The 15,126-nt window shown below is 53.6% G+C and overlaps 1 protein-coding gene across 3 annotated transcripts; it reads left to right on the forward strand.

Moving 5' to 3' along the window:
• Window positions 1-599: 599 nt before the first annotated feature.
• On the forward strand, window positions 600-15,069 carry SLC25A44 (solute carrier family 25 member 44). 3 transcript variants are annotated; one of them, XM_019662533.1, is made up of 4 exons: window positions 600-891; window positions 6,148-6,784; window positions 10,459-10,586; window positions 12,447-15,069. In XM_019662533.1, exons 2-4 carry the CDS (start codon window positions 6,160-6,162, stop codon window positions 12,636-12,638), a joined length of 945 nt encoding a protein of 314 aa, XP_019518078.1. In that variant the 5' UTR covers window positions 600-891; window positions 6,148-6,159; the 3' UTR covers window positions 12,639-15,069. The 3 variants fall into 3 exon arrangements, with proteins under 3 accessions (XP_019518078.1, XP_019518079.1, XP_019518080.1); XM_019662534.1 differs by lacking the exon at window positions 600-891 and adding an exon at window positions 5,551-6,016; XM_019662535.1 differs by lacking the exon at window positions 600-891 and adding an exon at window positions 5,551-5,893.
• Window positions 15,070-15,126: the final 57 nt, after the last annotated feature.

The raw sequence follows: 15,126 nt of genomic DNA on the forward strand, positions 1-15,126 counted from the left end.
CATCTTAGCTGTAGAGGGCAGTGTCACTGGCCCTCACATGTGGGATCCGAACCGGGGCCCTCTGGCGTCCCAAGCCAGCTCTTAACCATCGCGCCACTCGGCCGGCCTGCCCATTTTTAAATTGGGTTGTTTGTCTTTTTGTTGTTGAGTTCTAGAAATATCTATTTTGAAATGAATTGATTCCACTCCAGGCCTCCCAGCCCCTCATTTAAAGAGCTCTTCCTCATGTTTTAAACCCATGCACAGGAAAATCGCTTCAGAGTTGAAAGAGACCCTTAATGTCACTTACTCCAGTTCCAGGACGTCCCTAGATTCCTGCAATTTTCTGAGTTCCCAAGCCTCAAAATTGGTTATCTACTCTTAGCTCCTCCTGCAGCACATTGGCCTCCACTGTTTGGGCGCCATAGATGAGAAAAGTCACACGAAAATTACAGATTAGATTTGAACCTAAGGATTCTAATAGACCCCAAACACAAGGTGACCCATTTAGAACTGGATCGTCAAGAAGCACCGGGTGACTCAATTTTCGCGAATCAGAAAACACACGCACGCGCCGTAGAGCGGGGGGCACGACGAAGCTAGTGGGGGCGTGGCCTATGCCCGGACTCAAGATGGCCGTCGGGACCGTCCACCCTGGCTCCCAGGGCGGGGAGGAGAGGATCGAAGGCTCAGGTGCCATTGGTGGAGTTGCCCACCGTTCATCCTCGGGGGGCGGGAGTGACAGCGTCCCGATTTCCGGTTCCGGTCGTACCCGGAGTCCTGCCGAGATGGAGGAAGATGCGACCCGAGGCCGGCTGTCGCTGGGAGCAGCGGATAGAGCGGGACCTGCGGCCTAGAGGTGTGGGCTTGGAGTTCGCCTCGGACGCGGCGGGACCGCCCTGATCTGAGAGGGTAAGAAACCACTGGCTTGGGGCGCCTGAGGACCAAGGTCTCCGAGGACCTGGACCTGTGAAGAAGGCGACGGGTGTCTGCAGTGTCCCGCTGCAGTTCCGTGGGAGCCCGCCACACAGTTGTGGGGATGGAGGACTGTAACGAGGCATCTCTTCCTGTCGGAGGAGCATGAGGTTCGCTGACAAGCGCAAGAGGCATGGCGAGAGGCCTGGCCAGGGGCATGTCCGAGGACCCAGAGGCTGTGCGGGGGCAGGCCCGACGCTGGGTGAAGGGGTGGCCTGTGGAGTAGGTGGAGAGGGTTGTCATGTGGTACCTGCGATGAGGGATCACGTGGGCACCTACTGAGCACCAGAGGAAGGCTGGTTGGGAATTTCACCCAATCCCAGGGAGGCGTCTACCTGGAAGGAGGGGTCGGAGGTATCACCAGGGACCTCCCCTAAGGAAATGCATATTCATTAAGACAGGTGGGCATGCGTGTAAATATATTCACGTTCGTGTAGGTAGCTCCCAGAATGCAGAGGGTTGCTGCAGATGCTCTGGGGAGACCCGAGGAACAGGAGGAGGAAGCAAAGATCTTGTTTGCAGCTGAGAAATGGGGACCAATCCCCAGGGGTGTCTTGCTAGGAGTTACAGAAGGTGACTTAACTTGTTAGGGGTGGTTGACTGAGATCCGAATGAGTCCAGTAGTCATCACTGGGCCCAGTACTGGTGACCAGTCAGGGTGGAGTCAGGGCTTTTAAGCCAGGCATAAAAGCCCTGGATTTTCAGAGTGGGAGTTATCTTTGTTACAATACTGACCGGCCTTCATATTTAAAGCACTGCTTCCTAAAGTGATACACATGTTAATTGCTCCAGATCTTGTTAAAACGTTGCCTTGTATTCAGCAGATGGAGCGTGCATTCTGAAATTCTGCACTTCTCACCAGCTTGCAGGTGACACCCATGTTATGCTGCTGGTCTGTGCACCAGGCTGAGTAGCGAGGATGTAGAGTTTTGTGCAAGAGAGCTTGCTCTCTGCTGCTAACCAGAGGCTCTCATGCACATCAGCTCACATCAGCTGCACCACACTGTTCTACAGTCGTGCACTTTATAATGTTTCGGTCAACGACGTACCACATGTGCGACGATGCTCCCATAAGACTATAAGAGCTGGAAACTTCCTGTCGCCCAGTGACCACATACCTGTCCTGACACGTGTCTGGTGACGCTGTGCAGACAGACCTACGTGCTGCCCGTCGTATAAAGTACAGCAGACACAGTTATGTACAGTACGTGATACTTGGTAATGAATGACTGGTACTGGTTTATGTGTTTACTACACTATACTTTTTAATCATTATTTTAGACTGTACTCCTACTTGGATAAAAAAAGTTGGCAGTACACAGTGTGCCGTGTCACGCCAGCAGCAGCCTCACACATCTCGTGTTGTTTTATAAATGTGTAGCCTAAGCGTCCAGTGTGTGCGCAGCCTACAGTGGTTACAGCACCTCCTGGGCCATCACACCCACTCCCCGCTCACTCCCTCACTCCCTCACTCCCTCCCCCAGAGCAGCTTCCAGGCCCGCAGGCTCCATTCGTGGTGAGTGCCCTGGCCGGGTGTGCCGTCTCTTTTGTACCGTATTTTTTTTTTTTTAATTTTTTTAGCTGAGCCATCCTGCTACCTGTTGGCAGCTCAGTGGCAACTCAGCTCGGGCTGGGCATTGAACCGCTGTTGCTCAGCGCTTGCACTCTTGCGCGAGCTCTTAACCAACTGAGCCACTTGGCCGGCCCTTGTACCGTATTTTTACTGTAGCTTTTCTACGCTGAGATACGCAAATACTCTCCATTGTGTTCCAATTGCCTACAGTATCAGTCCAGGACATGCTGTACGGGCTTTTATCCCGGGAGCAATAGGCCACGCCGCATGGCCGGGGTGTGGAGTAGGTTACGCCACCTGGGTGTGTGTGAGGGCCTCCGTGATGTTCACATGATGACGAAAGTGCCCAGTGGCACATTTCTCAGAATGCATCCCTCTTGTGAAGTAGCGTGTGACCGTATAGCTATAACAGGTGTGATTAGCCCCGTCTCACAGATGAGGAAACTGTTTCCCTGATGTGACTTGGTTCCAGTCATACCAGGAAGTGATGGAAGGGGAGCTCAAACCTGAGTGTCCTGACTACTGGTGTTCCTCCCACTCCATGACCTTGCCTTCCGGGTGACACTGCCTTATCTGAACCAGCATCTTCTCTCAGAACCTCATAAATAGCTTAGTGTGTTTTTTCTGGTACAAAGAAAGTGGAAGAGGAGAGGCGGTATCCCGAGCACACCGGTTTTGTCCCTTTCCACGTGTGGGCTTGGTAGGGGGGGTTCTGCCTCTGACATCTCATTTGATGACCTGAGGACATCGCAGGTCATGTCAGGCACCCATAGGCAGCACTTCGGCCTTTGTGCCCCAGCAGTGTTAAAAGATGGGGGGAGCTCAGAACTGCAGCCAGGCACACCAACAAGGGTCTGGGAAGAGCCGCGAGAGGTGGGCTGATCGAGTTGGGATAAAGGCGGGCTGGAGGAAGGTAATCAGCAAGGAGGGCTTTCCAGAGGGTCGGACAGGAGCTGGTTGTGATAGTTCAGCGGGAACATTGGGGGTCACATAACAAAGAGCAGGTTGAGGTCCCACCTTCTAGGAGCAGCCTCACCTTTTAAAGGGGTAGCGGGGGTGGATGCAACGCCCTCTCTTCCTTCACTAGAGGCGTATCCCTCTGAGGCACGCCCCTTAGTGGCTTCTGTCACCATGGCAATGGCAGGAGTTACCTGCTCCAGTCTTGGAGAGTCCCCCCTTTCCTTCTGGGAATTTAAAATAAGACTGGCACATGCCAGAGATGGAGGAAAATGGGCACTGGGTCCTGAGGGTTTCTCATAAGGAGATTTCGGTGCTTTGTGTGGGACTCAGCTTGACACGCTGAGGTGGTGCCTCCCAAACAGGTCCTGGAACAGAACGCTTTGTTGCTCTGGTTTGCATGAGCCCCGCAGGAGGCCGTCCTGCCTTGGCCCTGCTGTATTTGTCCAGTGACAGCAGTGTGCCTGCCCAGCTGCTCAACTTGCTCACTCCACAAGCACAGAGAAAGCAGAGGCAGCGCTTGGTGTCTTTGGAACAAAGCTGAGAGAACTCCCCGGGCATCGGAGGGGCCAGGAACTTGTGCTCAAGCCTTGGGTGACCAGCAGTCATGAGGGCATTCATTCCACCTCCCGTGTGGGAACGGCAGCTTTAGACCGAGCAGTGACTTGTGCTGGCGCTGCCCAACTCCCAGGGGTAGAAGGTGGAGTAGAGAATTCTTGGCTTAGATCCTGCCTCCACCAGTGACCAGCTGCATGACCTTGGGCCTGTTTCTTTTAACGTATCTGACCCTCTGTTTCCTCATTTAGCGGAAGTGTTACTACACAGGTTAAGTTGTAAGGATCACATGAGGTAATAGGTACGTGCTCCGTAAATCCTGGTCTTCATCTCATTCGTAATGGGAAAGGCCTTGGGACCCTGGATGACAGTCACCTGGGGCAGGTGAGACAGTGACCACGTTCTCTTGAGGGGCCTTAAAGGAGAGATTGCCCCACTGGACTTGGTGGATGTCCCGGGCTGAGGCTGGGGAGGAAGGACCACCTCTGCCCCCAGCAAGTGGCACGTCAGTATTCCAGGGCTTCTCCTCCTGGAACCCCCCTCCACAGCCTAGAGTCTCCATTCTGGCCAACCCAGTTGTTCCAAGCCATTGCTCTTTCCCTTTCACTGTCTGCATGCATTCCTCCTCCATTCAAACTGCCTCGTCCTCCTCCAGGAAGCCTGTCTTGGTTACATGTTCCGCACCACGCCTCGGCGTGCACCGCAGGTCTCCTGTACTTTCCTGAAAGTGGTAGTCCAGCTCAGAGAACTCGGGAATGCTAACCTTGACTTCTGTGGTAAATGGTAAACCAAGAAGCTACTCAGGCCAGTTGGGACCTTTGGCTGGGAAAGGTGGTTGAAGATGGACTCTGACTAAACATTTGACATGAGGTGTGTCGAGTTACCCGCACCGGGACTGCTTGTGTAGAACCTCTCAGACCTCTAACTTGTCCCTTTGATGCGCCACCTCCTTTCCCAGCCCTTGGGGATTTCTCTCAAAGCCTGGGGAGTCCCTGACTTGTCACTTTTTGGAATTGAACTTCTCCTTTTCCCCTTCTGGCTGAGAATGTCCAGTGTCCTACACAGGAGCACATTCCATTGTTGTTAAGAGTATGCGCAGTCTGTGACGTCCTCTCGCCGTACAGCTCCCGATTTGGTTGTTATTACGCTAGAAAACTTAACCGTGTGTTTGATGCACACCAGGAGGGCCTCATGTACGTTAATTTACCCTGGTTTCTCTGTAGCTGACATCCATTCCCCAGAGGGATAGTGTGTCTCCTGGAACGGACTGTGCGCTTTCGAAGGCAGAGGTGTGTCCTGTTACTCGACTCTCCCTTCCGTACCTGGGACTGGGGTGATGACTTATGTCTTTAGGGACAAAAGGGGCCAACATGTTCTCTACCTTGTAGTTTTCAAGACCCTTCAGGTGGCTCTCTCCTTTCTAGAGTGAGTTATCTAATAACCAAAGAGGACTCTGACCTTTGCCTCATTCCTAATGTTCCAACTCCTTTCATTGGAGGCAGGGGAGGTGTGTGTGTGTGTGTGCGCGCGCCCTGTGGTGTGAAAGCCCCACTTAGCTTCTTCCCACACTTTCTCCTAATGCACTGTGAAAATGGACGTGTAGTGAGTGCGGGCAGGGGGAGCTCTGAGGGGCCAGTGTGGAAAGCAGAGATAGGCGAGTCAGCCGGCGCGTGGTGAGGAGAGGTGCCTGCTGAGGGTAAAGGGCCTCCTCGTGGGCCCAGAGCCACAAACATGGAGCCCTTCCTCCAGCCTTCCGGAGCCTGCTAGGTGTCACTGGTGACATCCCCTCAGCCTACTGAGACCTCGCATCCGGCCAAGGAGTGGGTTTGTCCGCAGTACCCTGAGCTCTGCCTGGTGAGCTGGAGGAGGAGGAAGGCCATGACGCCAGGAGCCAGGCAGAGGCCGAGACCAGAATGATGGCCCTCTAGGCTGGGGAAGGGAGCTAAGGCGGGAGTGGGAGCAGGGGCGCCGTCACAGGTGAGGAACGGCTCCTGGCCTTGGAAGGACTGATAAGGGAGAGGGACGGGGGCCGCAGAGCCAAGCAGGCCCCCCAGAGATGAGCCCGTGCCAGCCGCCCTGCTCACCGCCCCCACCCGCTCGATCCCCAGGGTTCAGGCGCCATGGAGGACAAGCGCAACATCCAGATCATCGAGTGGGAGCACCTGGACAAGCGGAAGTTCTACCTGCTGGGCGTGGCCATGACCATGGCGATCCGCGTCAGCGTGTACCCCTTCACGCTCATCCGCACTCGGCTGCAGGTGCAGAAGGGCCGCAGCCTCTACCAGGGCACCGCGGACGCCTTCATCAAGATCCTGCGAGCAGACGGCGTGGCTGGCCTCTACCGGGGCTTCCTGGTCAACACCTTCACGCTCATCTCGGGCCAGTGCTACGTCACCACGTACGAGCTCACCCGGAAGTTTGTCGCCGACTACAGCCAGAGCAACACAGTCAAGTCGCTGGTGGCCGGGGGCTCAGCCTCGCTGGTGGCCCAGAGCATCACGGTGCCCATCGACGTGGTGTCACAGCACCTGATGATGCAGCGCAAGGGCGAGAAAATGGGCCGCTTCCAAGTGCGGGGCAGCCCAGAGGGACCCGGGGTGGTGGCCTTTGGCCAAACCAAGGACATCATCAAGCAGATCCTGCGGGCCGACGGGCTTCGAGGCTTCTACCGGGGCTACGTGGCTTCCCTGCTCACCTACATCCCCAACAGTGCTGTCTGGTGGCCCTTCTATCACTTCTACGCAGGTAAGCAGGTGGGGGGGCTGGAGGGTGCGCTCGCTCGTGGGGCTGAGATGCCCCGCGTGTTGCAGTGGCAGGCCGACTGGGAGGAGGGGCGGTTCATTTACAAACACGAGACCTGAGAGGATTCCAGGATGAATACGACCTGGTCCCTGCCTTCGAGGCGCTTCTATTAGAGTGGGGGGATCAGACAAGCAGAGCAGGTGGTCTTCTTAAGGCAGTGACAACACTTGCCTTGGAGTTACCTGTGTGTGCCTTAGCCCTTCTACCGTGGGCAAAGGTCTTTTATTTTTATTTTTTAAAGATTTTTATTGGGGATTTGGGGGATGGGAACAGTGCTGGGGAATTGGGGGAAGGGGAACAGAGAAGTTGCTGTCGTTTTGTTCTTCAGTCTAGTTGTGGAGGATGTTGCTTCACTGGCCCAAGTTGGCACCATCATTAAGCTCTTCCCGGGCGAGGCAGATCAGTCGCTGGCTTCTGGATGGCCGCTCACTGTGGCTGCTGGCTACACACGGTAGCCCATGGCAACCCACTGCAGCAGGTGTTGCAGCCTACGCCATCGCCAGAGGGCAGCCCAGCTCCAGGTTGAGCTGTTGTTCAGCATCTTAGCTGTGGAGGGCAGTGTCACTGGCCCTCATATGTGGGATCCGAACCGGGGCCCTCTGGCATCTCAAGCCAGCTCTTAACCAATGCGCCACTCGGCCCGGTCTTTTATTTTTTAACGCATATTTTTCCAGCTCTATGGGATATAATTGACTGGAAAGGTTCTTGGAAGAGGGAGGGAATTAACATCTGTTGAATACCCACTATGTGCCCAGTGTGACCACTGTGTGTCTCAGAGTTTGGTGAGGCAAAGTGCTCAGTAAATATTTGCTGAATGAGTAGACTGGTTCTCATCACTCCGTTTTGGTTAAAATCTACCCACGCCGATGTGTGGGCATTTAGAATAAAATCTAATGTGTCCCATGGTCAACACGCTTCTCCAACCCCATCTCGTGCTGCTCCCTGCTTTCTCCATCTGGGCCGCTGTCACTGCTTTTCTCTCAGTGCCTGAAGCTCCCCAAGCTCTGTTCGCACCTCAGAGCCTTTGCAAACACTCCTCTCCTGGAATACCTTTCCCCCGCTCTCGCTCGATGGCTGTCTCCTTCTCGTGCTTCGGGGTGGAGCTTCCATGCCACCTTTGCAGAGAGTGCTGTTTTAACTACCCATCTGGAAAGAGGGTGCTGTTTTCTGTCAGCACCATACTCCTTCACAGCAGTTGTCATGATTGGTATTTACTGTATTCCCACTCCCAGCTCCTTAATTAGACTCTAAGTTCCATGAAGGCATTTCCCGTCCATTACTCTGTTTTGTGTCTAGTGCTTATCTCAGTGTCTGGCATTATTAGTAAGCATTAAATATATAAGTACTGATTTCTATTACTTGCCCAAACTCATTTAGCCAGGAGGGACTTAAGTCAGATAGTAGGTGCCCAGTAAAAGCCTGCTGAATGAATAATGAAGAAGGAAAGACCCCCGTTCCCACCCTCTTGCCTTTGGTCTTCCCAGCTTCTCTTAAGCCCCAGAAAGGTGGCCTGTGTGCGTGACTACTCGGAGCCTGGGTCCCGCTGCAGCTCCTAGGCCTGGGGCCAGTGCAGACAGGCCACGGAGGCTGGCAGTGCCAGGCCAGACTCTACCCTCTAATGGTTGCGAAATGCTTTCTTTCTAGAGAAACAGGACACCCGTGAGGTGGAGCCACTGGTTCACTCTGTTTGTATGCTGACCCTGGGGAGAAAGTGATTACAAATCGGGGAAGAGGTGGCTCTGGTAGGACTGAGGGAATTCTGCCACACGGCCGGGACTTAGAAGCCCTCACTTCTGCCCTGCCAACCCCCACCATGCTTCTTGTCCCCTAATCTTTGGTTGCCTGATGACAAATTACCCAAATATGAGAGAAGTCTTAAAGGTATTATGGCGGCTGAACTGCAGAGAGAAAACAGGGAATATTTGAGAGTGAAAGCCAGAGTCCTTGCAATGGCCTCAGGGTCCTAAATGGCATATCTCTGGACCTTATCCACTGTTCTTCCCTCACTCTTTCTACTCCAGGCATACTGGCCTTGCTGCTTCTGGGAATCTTCAGCTGTGCTCCTGCCTCAGGGTCTTTGCACAGGTTATCAGCTTGGAAAGTTCTTTTTACAGAGCCACGTGGCTTGCACTCTCCTTTAGGACTTTGCTCAAACTTCACCTTCTTGGAGAGGCTTCCATGACAACCTGGTTTAAAATGGCAACCCCTTCACCTCCTACACTTGGCATTTCCTATCACCCTTTCTTGCTCTGTTTTTATCTGTAGCAGCTCATATAACTATATATTTTGCTTTATTATTACCTGTCTGTAAACTTCATAGGAAGGTGGGATTTGAGGCTCTTTAACGCACTGTTCCACCCTCAGGACCCAGGGGCACTTGCTCATGGTTGCCACTCAGTGCGCCTTTTTAAAATTTTTTTATTTAAGATTTTTATTGGGGAATTGGGGGGATGGGAACAGTTCTGGGGAATTGGGGGAAGAGGAACAGACAAGTTGCTGTCATTTTGTTCTTCAGTCTAGTTGTGGAGGACGTTGCTTCACTGGCTCAAGTTGGCACCATCATTGCGCTCTTCCCGGGCGAGGCAGATCAGTCGCCGGCTTCTGGACGGCCGCTCACTGCGGCTGCTGGCTGCTCACACTGGCTGCTGGCTACATACGGTAGCCCATGGCAACCCACTGCAGCAGGGGCTGCAGCCTACACTGTCCCTGGCGACTCACGACAGCCCAGCTCCAGGTCGAGCTGTTGTTCAGCATCAGCTGTGGAGGGCAGTGTCACTGGCCCTCATATGTGGGATCCAAACCGGGGCCCTCTGGCGTCCCAAGCCAGTTCTTAACCATTGAGCCACTCGGCTGGCCCTCGGTGCACCTTTGTTGAATGAATGAACAAACTTGTCTTTCACCTTCAGAGGGTAAAGCAAAAAATTCAACTGCAGGTGAACTTCCTAGTGGTACTGGGACGGGCACCTGGGTACTATCCCATCTTCACCAGCATTTTGAAAAACGATTTTTTCTTTCTTGATATAAGCTGGAGAAAAGCTCTCACTATAGGATATGAATCTCTTTTCATTGTAATTGTTGTTATTTGTAAAAACGTTCACGCGGGTTCAAAGTTGAAAAGGTAGGAAAAGGTGTGCTGTGAAAAGGCTTCTTGCCCACGAGTCACCCACCTCCCTTCCTTAGACACAGTCAAAGGCGCCCACTTTTTAGTGTGTCCTGTCAGTTACTCAGTGCAGGTAAAAAGTATGTAGTGTTTGCTTTTCTAGCTTAAGAGTCGGGAGGCGTAGAGCACCAGCGTAAGAGTTTCCCATCAGGGAGGATTTCTGTCCATCGGATATGAAGGGAGTCAGCAAGCAAATAGGTTTTGAAAGCCCCTCCTCTGGAGGAATTTTGTACTGTTCAGAATGGGTGAGGTAACCAGGATGACTTCCGGAAGGGGCCTGAGATTGATCATTTTTCTTGGCTCAGAAGGAAGCAAAGAGAAAAAAGATGGTAGTCACTGGGGGTGGGGGCTCTCAGGTGGCCAGAGGAGGAGGGCTTGTCTTCCTTGGCAGAAGCCATATGAGGGCAGACGGGCTGGGGCCCCATGTCTTATGGCGCCGTCTTTCCCTTCATTTCAGAGCAGCTTTCGTGCCTCTGCCCTAAGGAGTGCCCTCACATTGTCTTTCAAGCCATCTCAGGCCCCCTGGCTGCAGCCACTGCTTCCATCCTCACCAATCCCATGGATGTCATCCGAACCCGAGTGCAGGTAAGACCAGCCTCCTGCTCCCACGTGGGCCGTTAGAAGCATGATCTTCAGGCCCTTCTGCCTTGCCCTGACCTGTGTCATGGCTCCAGAGCCCAGCAATTCCTGTCCTGGTCATCCAGGCCCCTTCTGTGTGGCTACGACTTACCATCTAGAGACCAGCCGAACCCTCTGAAGGACCTAGCGTGTTTCTCTCCTCCTGTCTGCTGCCTGCAGGCCTCTAGGAATTTTTACCGACTGCTTCCAGCCTTTCATCCTGTTAGCATAGCCTATCAACCACCTTGTCCTATCTTGCAGGTTTGTGGTTATTAGAAATACTGATTTCAGTTACTTTCCTAAGTCTGTCTGGTTTCTCCACGGGGCTATGAGCTCTCTACAGACAGTGACAATGACTGCTCTGGAACAGGTGTCGCAGATTGTACTGTGTGCACTCAGCAGGAATGCTGACAAGCCCTTGGTGGTGTTGTCCAGAGGGTACAGCCTGTCTGCAGTTAGCTCAAGAACCCTTTCGCAGCTCCTGGTCCGAGGAAACAGAATCGGAATGATGCTGTACAATATACACATTTTATATTTTAATATACAGATTTTGCTGTATAAAGCTTCAGGTCAAGAGAATGGGGGATTTTAATTTCTGATTTGGGTAGCTTAAGAGGAAAGCTGTCCAGAAGAGGGGGGTCATTTGGTGATGATGAGGGAGGGAGGGCAGGTTGGGGGCAGTTAGCTTCCTGATAGCGTGTGGGGGTGGGGGTGGCTGGTAAATCTAGGTGTTTTTGCCCCTTGAAAACAGCGCCCTCGTTCCTACCATACACATTTGAAAATGAATAAAATTGGCATCTGATTGGTTTGCAAGTAATTGGTTTACAAGTGCACAGGTTCCATCTTCATTCTTTCCTGAGCCCTGGGTGTCCCAGGAGTTCCAGAGGAAGGGCAGGTCTCTACTTTGAGGGGCTCCCAGGCCGGAGGCGAGGGCATAGCTACAAAGCCCTCGGCGAGGCCATGGGTCCATGGGAGGGCCAGGGCAGCAGAGGCGGTCAGATGAGAGGACTGATAGGGAGGAGGGAGTGGGGAGGAGGCAGGGAGGAGTGGACAGGTGTTCTTAGCCATGGATGGGATCACCTGTGACGGTCACACAGTACAGGGGATGGATCTGTCCTGCCTTGGCTGAGGGTCTGGTGGGCGGGATCTAAAGGGGTAGTTTGGTGGCAGGGTAAGAGGGGTGGGGGAAGGTTGAGAACGAAAAAGAGCTCTCTGCCTCAGCCAGGCTTTCACTGTGACAGTGAGGGCAGGTGCTTGGGGGACAGTAGGGTCAGATGGGAGGGCTCCAGCCATGGGGGTCCAGAGGGATTGAGGTGACCAGAGTGAAAATCACAGACTGGCTGAGCTGCGGAGGACCTTAGCTGCAGGTGACTGAATCCAGCCTCCCTGAGAGCAGAGAGAAGCACCCAGTCCAGCCTCGTGGCCATGCAGCTTAGCTAACGGAGGTAACAGTGGCTGATGTGTACTGAACACTTACTATCTGCCAGGCTCTGTTCTCATTCAAACCCAACTTGAACCCAACATTTACAAGTATTCTTTTGTTTACCGCTCACAACAGCCATGTGGCATGAGAACTATCATCACTGTTTTATAGATGCAGAGTTAAGTAAATTACCTGAGGATATGCGGCTGTGGTAAATTGGGGAGAATACAAACCCAGGCAGTCTGGCACCGGAGCCCACCCTAAATGGCTGTGCCGGCCCTCGGAGGCGGAGGCAAGCCCTCTGACTCCCAAGTTCAGTTCCCCCGACTCCTGCTGAAGGCAGAGGGAGGCTGAGCAGGGGCTCTGACTGCAGACCTTGACCTCCACTGTATTGACTTTTCCAGGTCGAGGGCAAGAGCTCCATCATCCTGACCTTCAGACAGCTCATGGCGGAAGAGGGGCCCTGGGGCCTCATGAAGGGCCTGTCGGCCCGAATCATCTCAGCCACGCCCTCCACCATTGTCATTGTGGTGGGCTACGAGAGCCTCAAGAAACTCAGCCTGCGACCCGAGCTGGTGGACTCGAGACACTGGTAACCAGCGGTGGGAAAGGAGCCTGCTGCCCTCCACACTGCCCTGGGGCAAGGGCAGAGGAGGGGGGAGCACCCTCTCCAAGTGCCCCCACACACAGCTAGCCCTGCCCTGGGCCAGGTGCCCTTCCGGGACAGGCACGGAAGCTGAGCTGCTCTTGCTGGAGAGGTGCCATACCTGGATCCCGTGCTCCCCGTTCTTTTTAACTTTCTTGCCAAACTGGGCTCTCTCCCTCAGTCCCTGTACTCAGTCCTGCCCTAAGGAAACCCACCCTCCCCACCAGCCCCACTCCACCCCTGCCGTGCTGACCCCCCTTCGTCTGATTTCCGCCACCTGCGTCCCTGACATCCTGAGCCAGAGCTACACGCAGGGCTTGCTCACCACCACTGGTTCTTCCCGCGGGGCCTCCAGCCAGGCTCTAAGCAGCTCCGCGAGCCCTTTCCTGCTTCATCCCATAGGCTTGCTTGTTTTTATCCTGGGCCTGAGCTGCCCACCAGACTACTCTGCTTTCCCTGCCCCTGGGGGCAAGGTGCCAGGCACGCTCGTACAGGGAGCAGCAGCAAGCAGCAAAAACCTCTGGTTCTCCAGAGCACTCGTCCTCTCTGTGGAGTTACTAGGTTGGGGAGAAATGTCGATACTTCGTGTGTATATATTTTCTAACATCTGTGATTTAGGCTACTGTCTTCATCCTGCTAAAGCACCCATTCTGTGGTCAGAGCCCACCCCTTCCATTACATAGAAAATGTAATGTAGCTTTTCCCTCGGTCCCAGGTTCCCTGTCCCTCCCACGTCCCTTGCGTCCCAGCAGCCCCAGGACACATAAGCTATGGGCTTCCCGTGGCCCAGATGACCGCCGTGGTGGGCACAGTTCTCAGGTCAAGCTGTCTGGGGAACACAGGACTTGGGGAGCACTGCCCTGAAAAGGCAGGAGAGGAGCTGGTTTGGAAAGTAACAAGAGGGTATGTGTGCCCAGCCCAGCTGAGCCAAGCCTAGGAGAGAGCATGGGGGTCCTCAGCCCCAGGCAGTCATGACATAACACACATACCCCAGTCACTTGGACTCATGGAAACGGACATTGTCTCCCCATGGGAATCCCTGAGACGTGGAGCTGCTTGTGGTTTTCTTCTCCCTGACGTGAAGTCATCCCGGGACACTTGGAAGATGGTAAAGGGCCGGTCGGCAAGTCACCCAACACCAGGACCACTGCGTTTACCAGCCTGATACTGCCGAGGTGACCTGCTGAAGCTCTCAGGAGCGAGGTGATGAGTCCTCCTCCATTCGCACCCTCTCCACCTCGGCTACCGAACTGTGTTGCAGGTGGAGAGGTGCTGCCTGTGGAATGAGAAGAAGGCCTATCAACCCCCGCACTTCTACTGGAGACATTTGGCCGGGATGATCCTCCAAACCTGTTGGTCCCACCCCCTGGGGAGGCCATGGTGCCAATGTGAAAGGTGCTAGTTACCTGAAGCCTTGCCATTTCTTACGGCTGCCCCATTCTACCGCCCTGGCCAGAGCAGAATCTGAAAACCACATTTCCCTCCCTTCAACCACCACCACTGCCCATTTTGGTCTTTTACCTTTGAGGGTAGTTTTCCCTTTAACTTTATTTTTGTTTGTCTCTTCTTGCACTTTATCAAGCGTCCTCCGATTTCTGTCCACAAATGGTCATTCAACGAGTTGAATGACCCACAGGTCACTGAATCTTCCTGCCCTTCAGTCACCCCTTTACCCTAAGAACCACCAACATATGGAAGCCAAGGGGTCCCCCTTTCTTGAAGCTCACGCTAGTGACACATTTGGAGATTGGTTTTCTCAGCGCCACACCTTCCCCTCCCTAGAGACTTGTCTTCAATCCTCCCCCACTTTGGCAAAATGGGTACAGTATCATGGGCAACAGGTTTTCTCCTGCCTCTCGTGTCTTAGGAAGTTCCTCTCAGACTCCTTTCCTTCTGATGTATTTTCTCGTACAGTGTTTCAGTCTTTCACCCATTTTCTCTCTCTCTCTCTCTCTCTCTCTCTCTCTCTCTCTCTCTCTCTCTCACACACACACACACACACACACACACTTTGGGAGGATAAAATGCATATAATAAAAGAGACACCTGGCCCCTACTTTCCCATGTAACAGTTTAGGGAATGGGATTGGGTTCGATGACAATGTCTCGGTGGGGATGGGACAGTGGGCTTCCATCTCCCCACGACCGCAGACCAGACCAGCTGGAAGTTGTGATGAATTGATCTACAGCCCGAACTGCAGGAGACTTGGGAGACCCGGCGAGACAGGAAAGCTGCTGGGAGCATCGAGGGACGGGAATGGAAACGCAGATGCGGTGAACACTTGATACAGTGGACTCTTGTGAATATTACCAGTGAACATTCACTGTTGCACTGTACAAAGTCTCTGACGTGTAATTAAACGTTTTTATTGAGCCCCTGAGCTTTGGCTCGCGCTTATTTTGCCAGCCTGCGGAGAAAGTACTTAAGCTTACGGCAG

This window comes from Hipposideros armiger, unplaced genomic scaffold, assembly GCF_001890085.2.
Source record: "Hipposideros armiger isolate ML-2016 unplaced genomic scaffold, ASM189008v1 scaffold_378, whole genome shotgun sequence".
Lineage (NCBI taxonomy): Eukaryota > Metazoa > Chordata > Mammalia > Chiroptera > Hipposideridae > Hipposideros > Hipposideros armiger.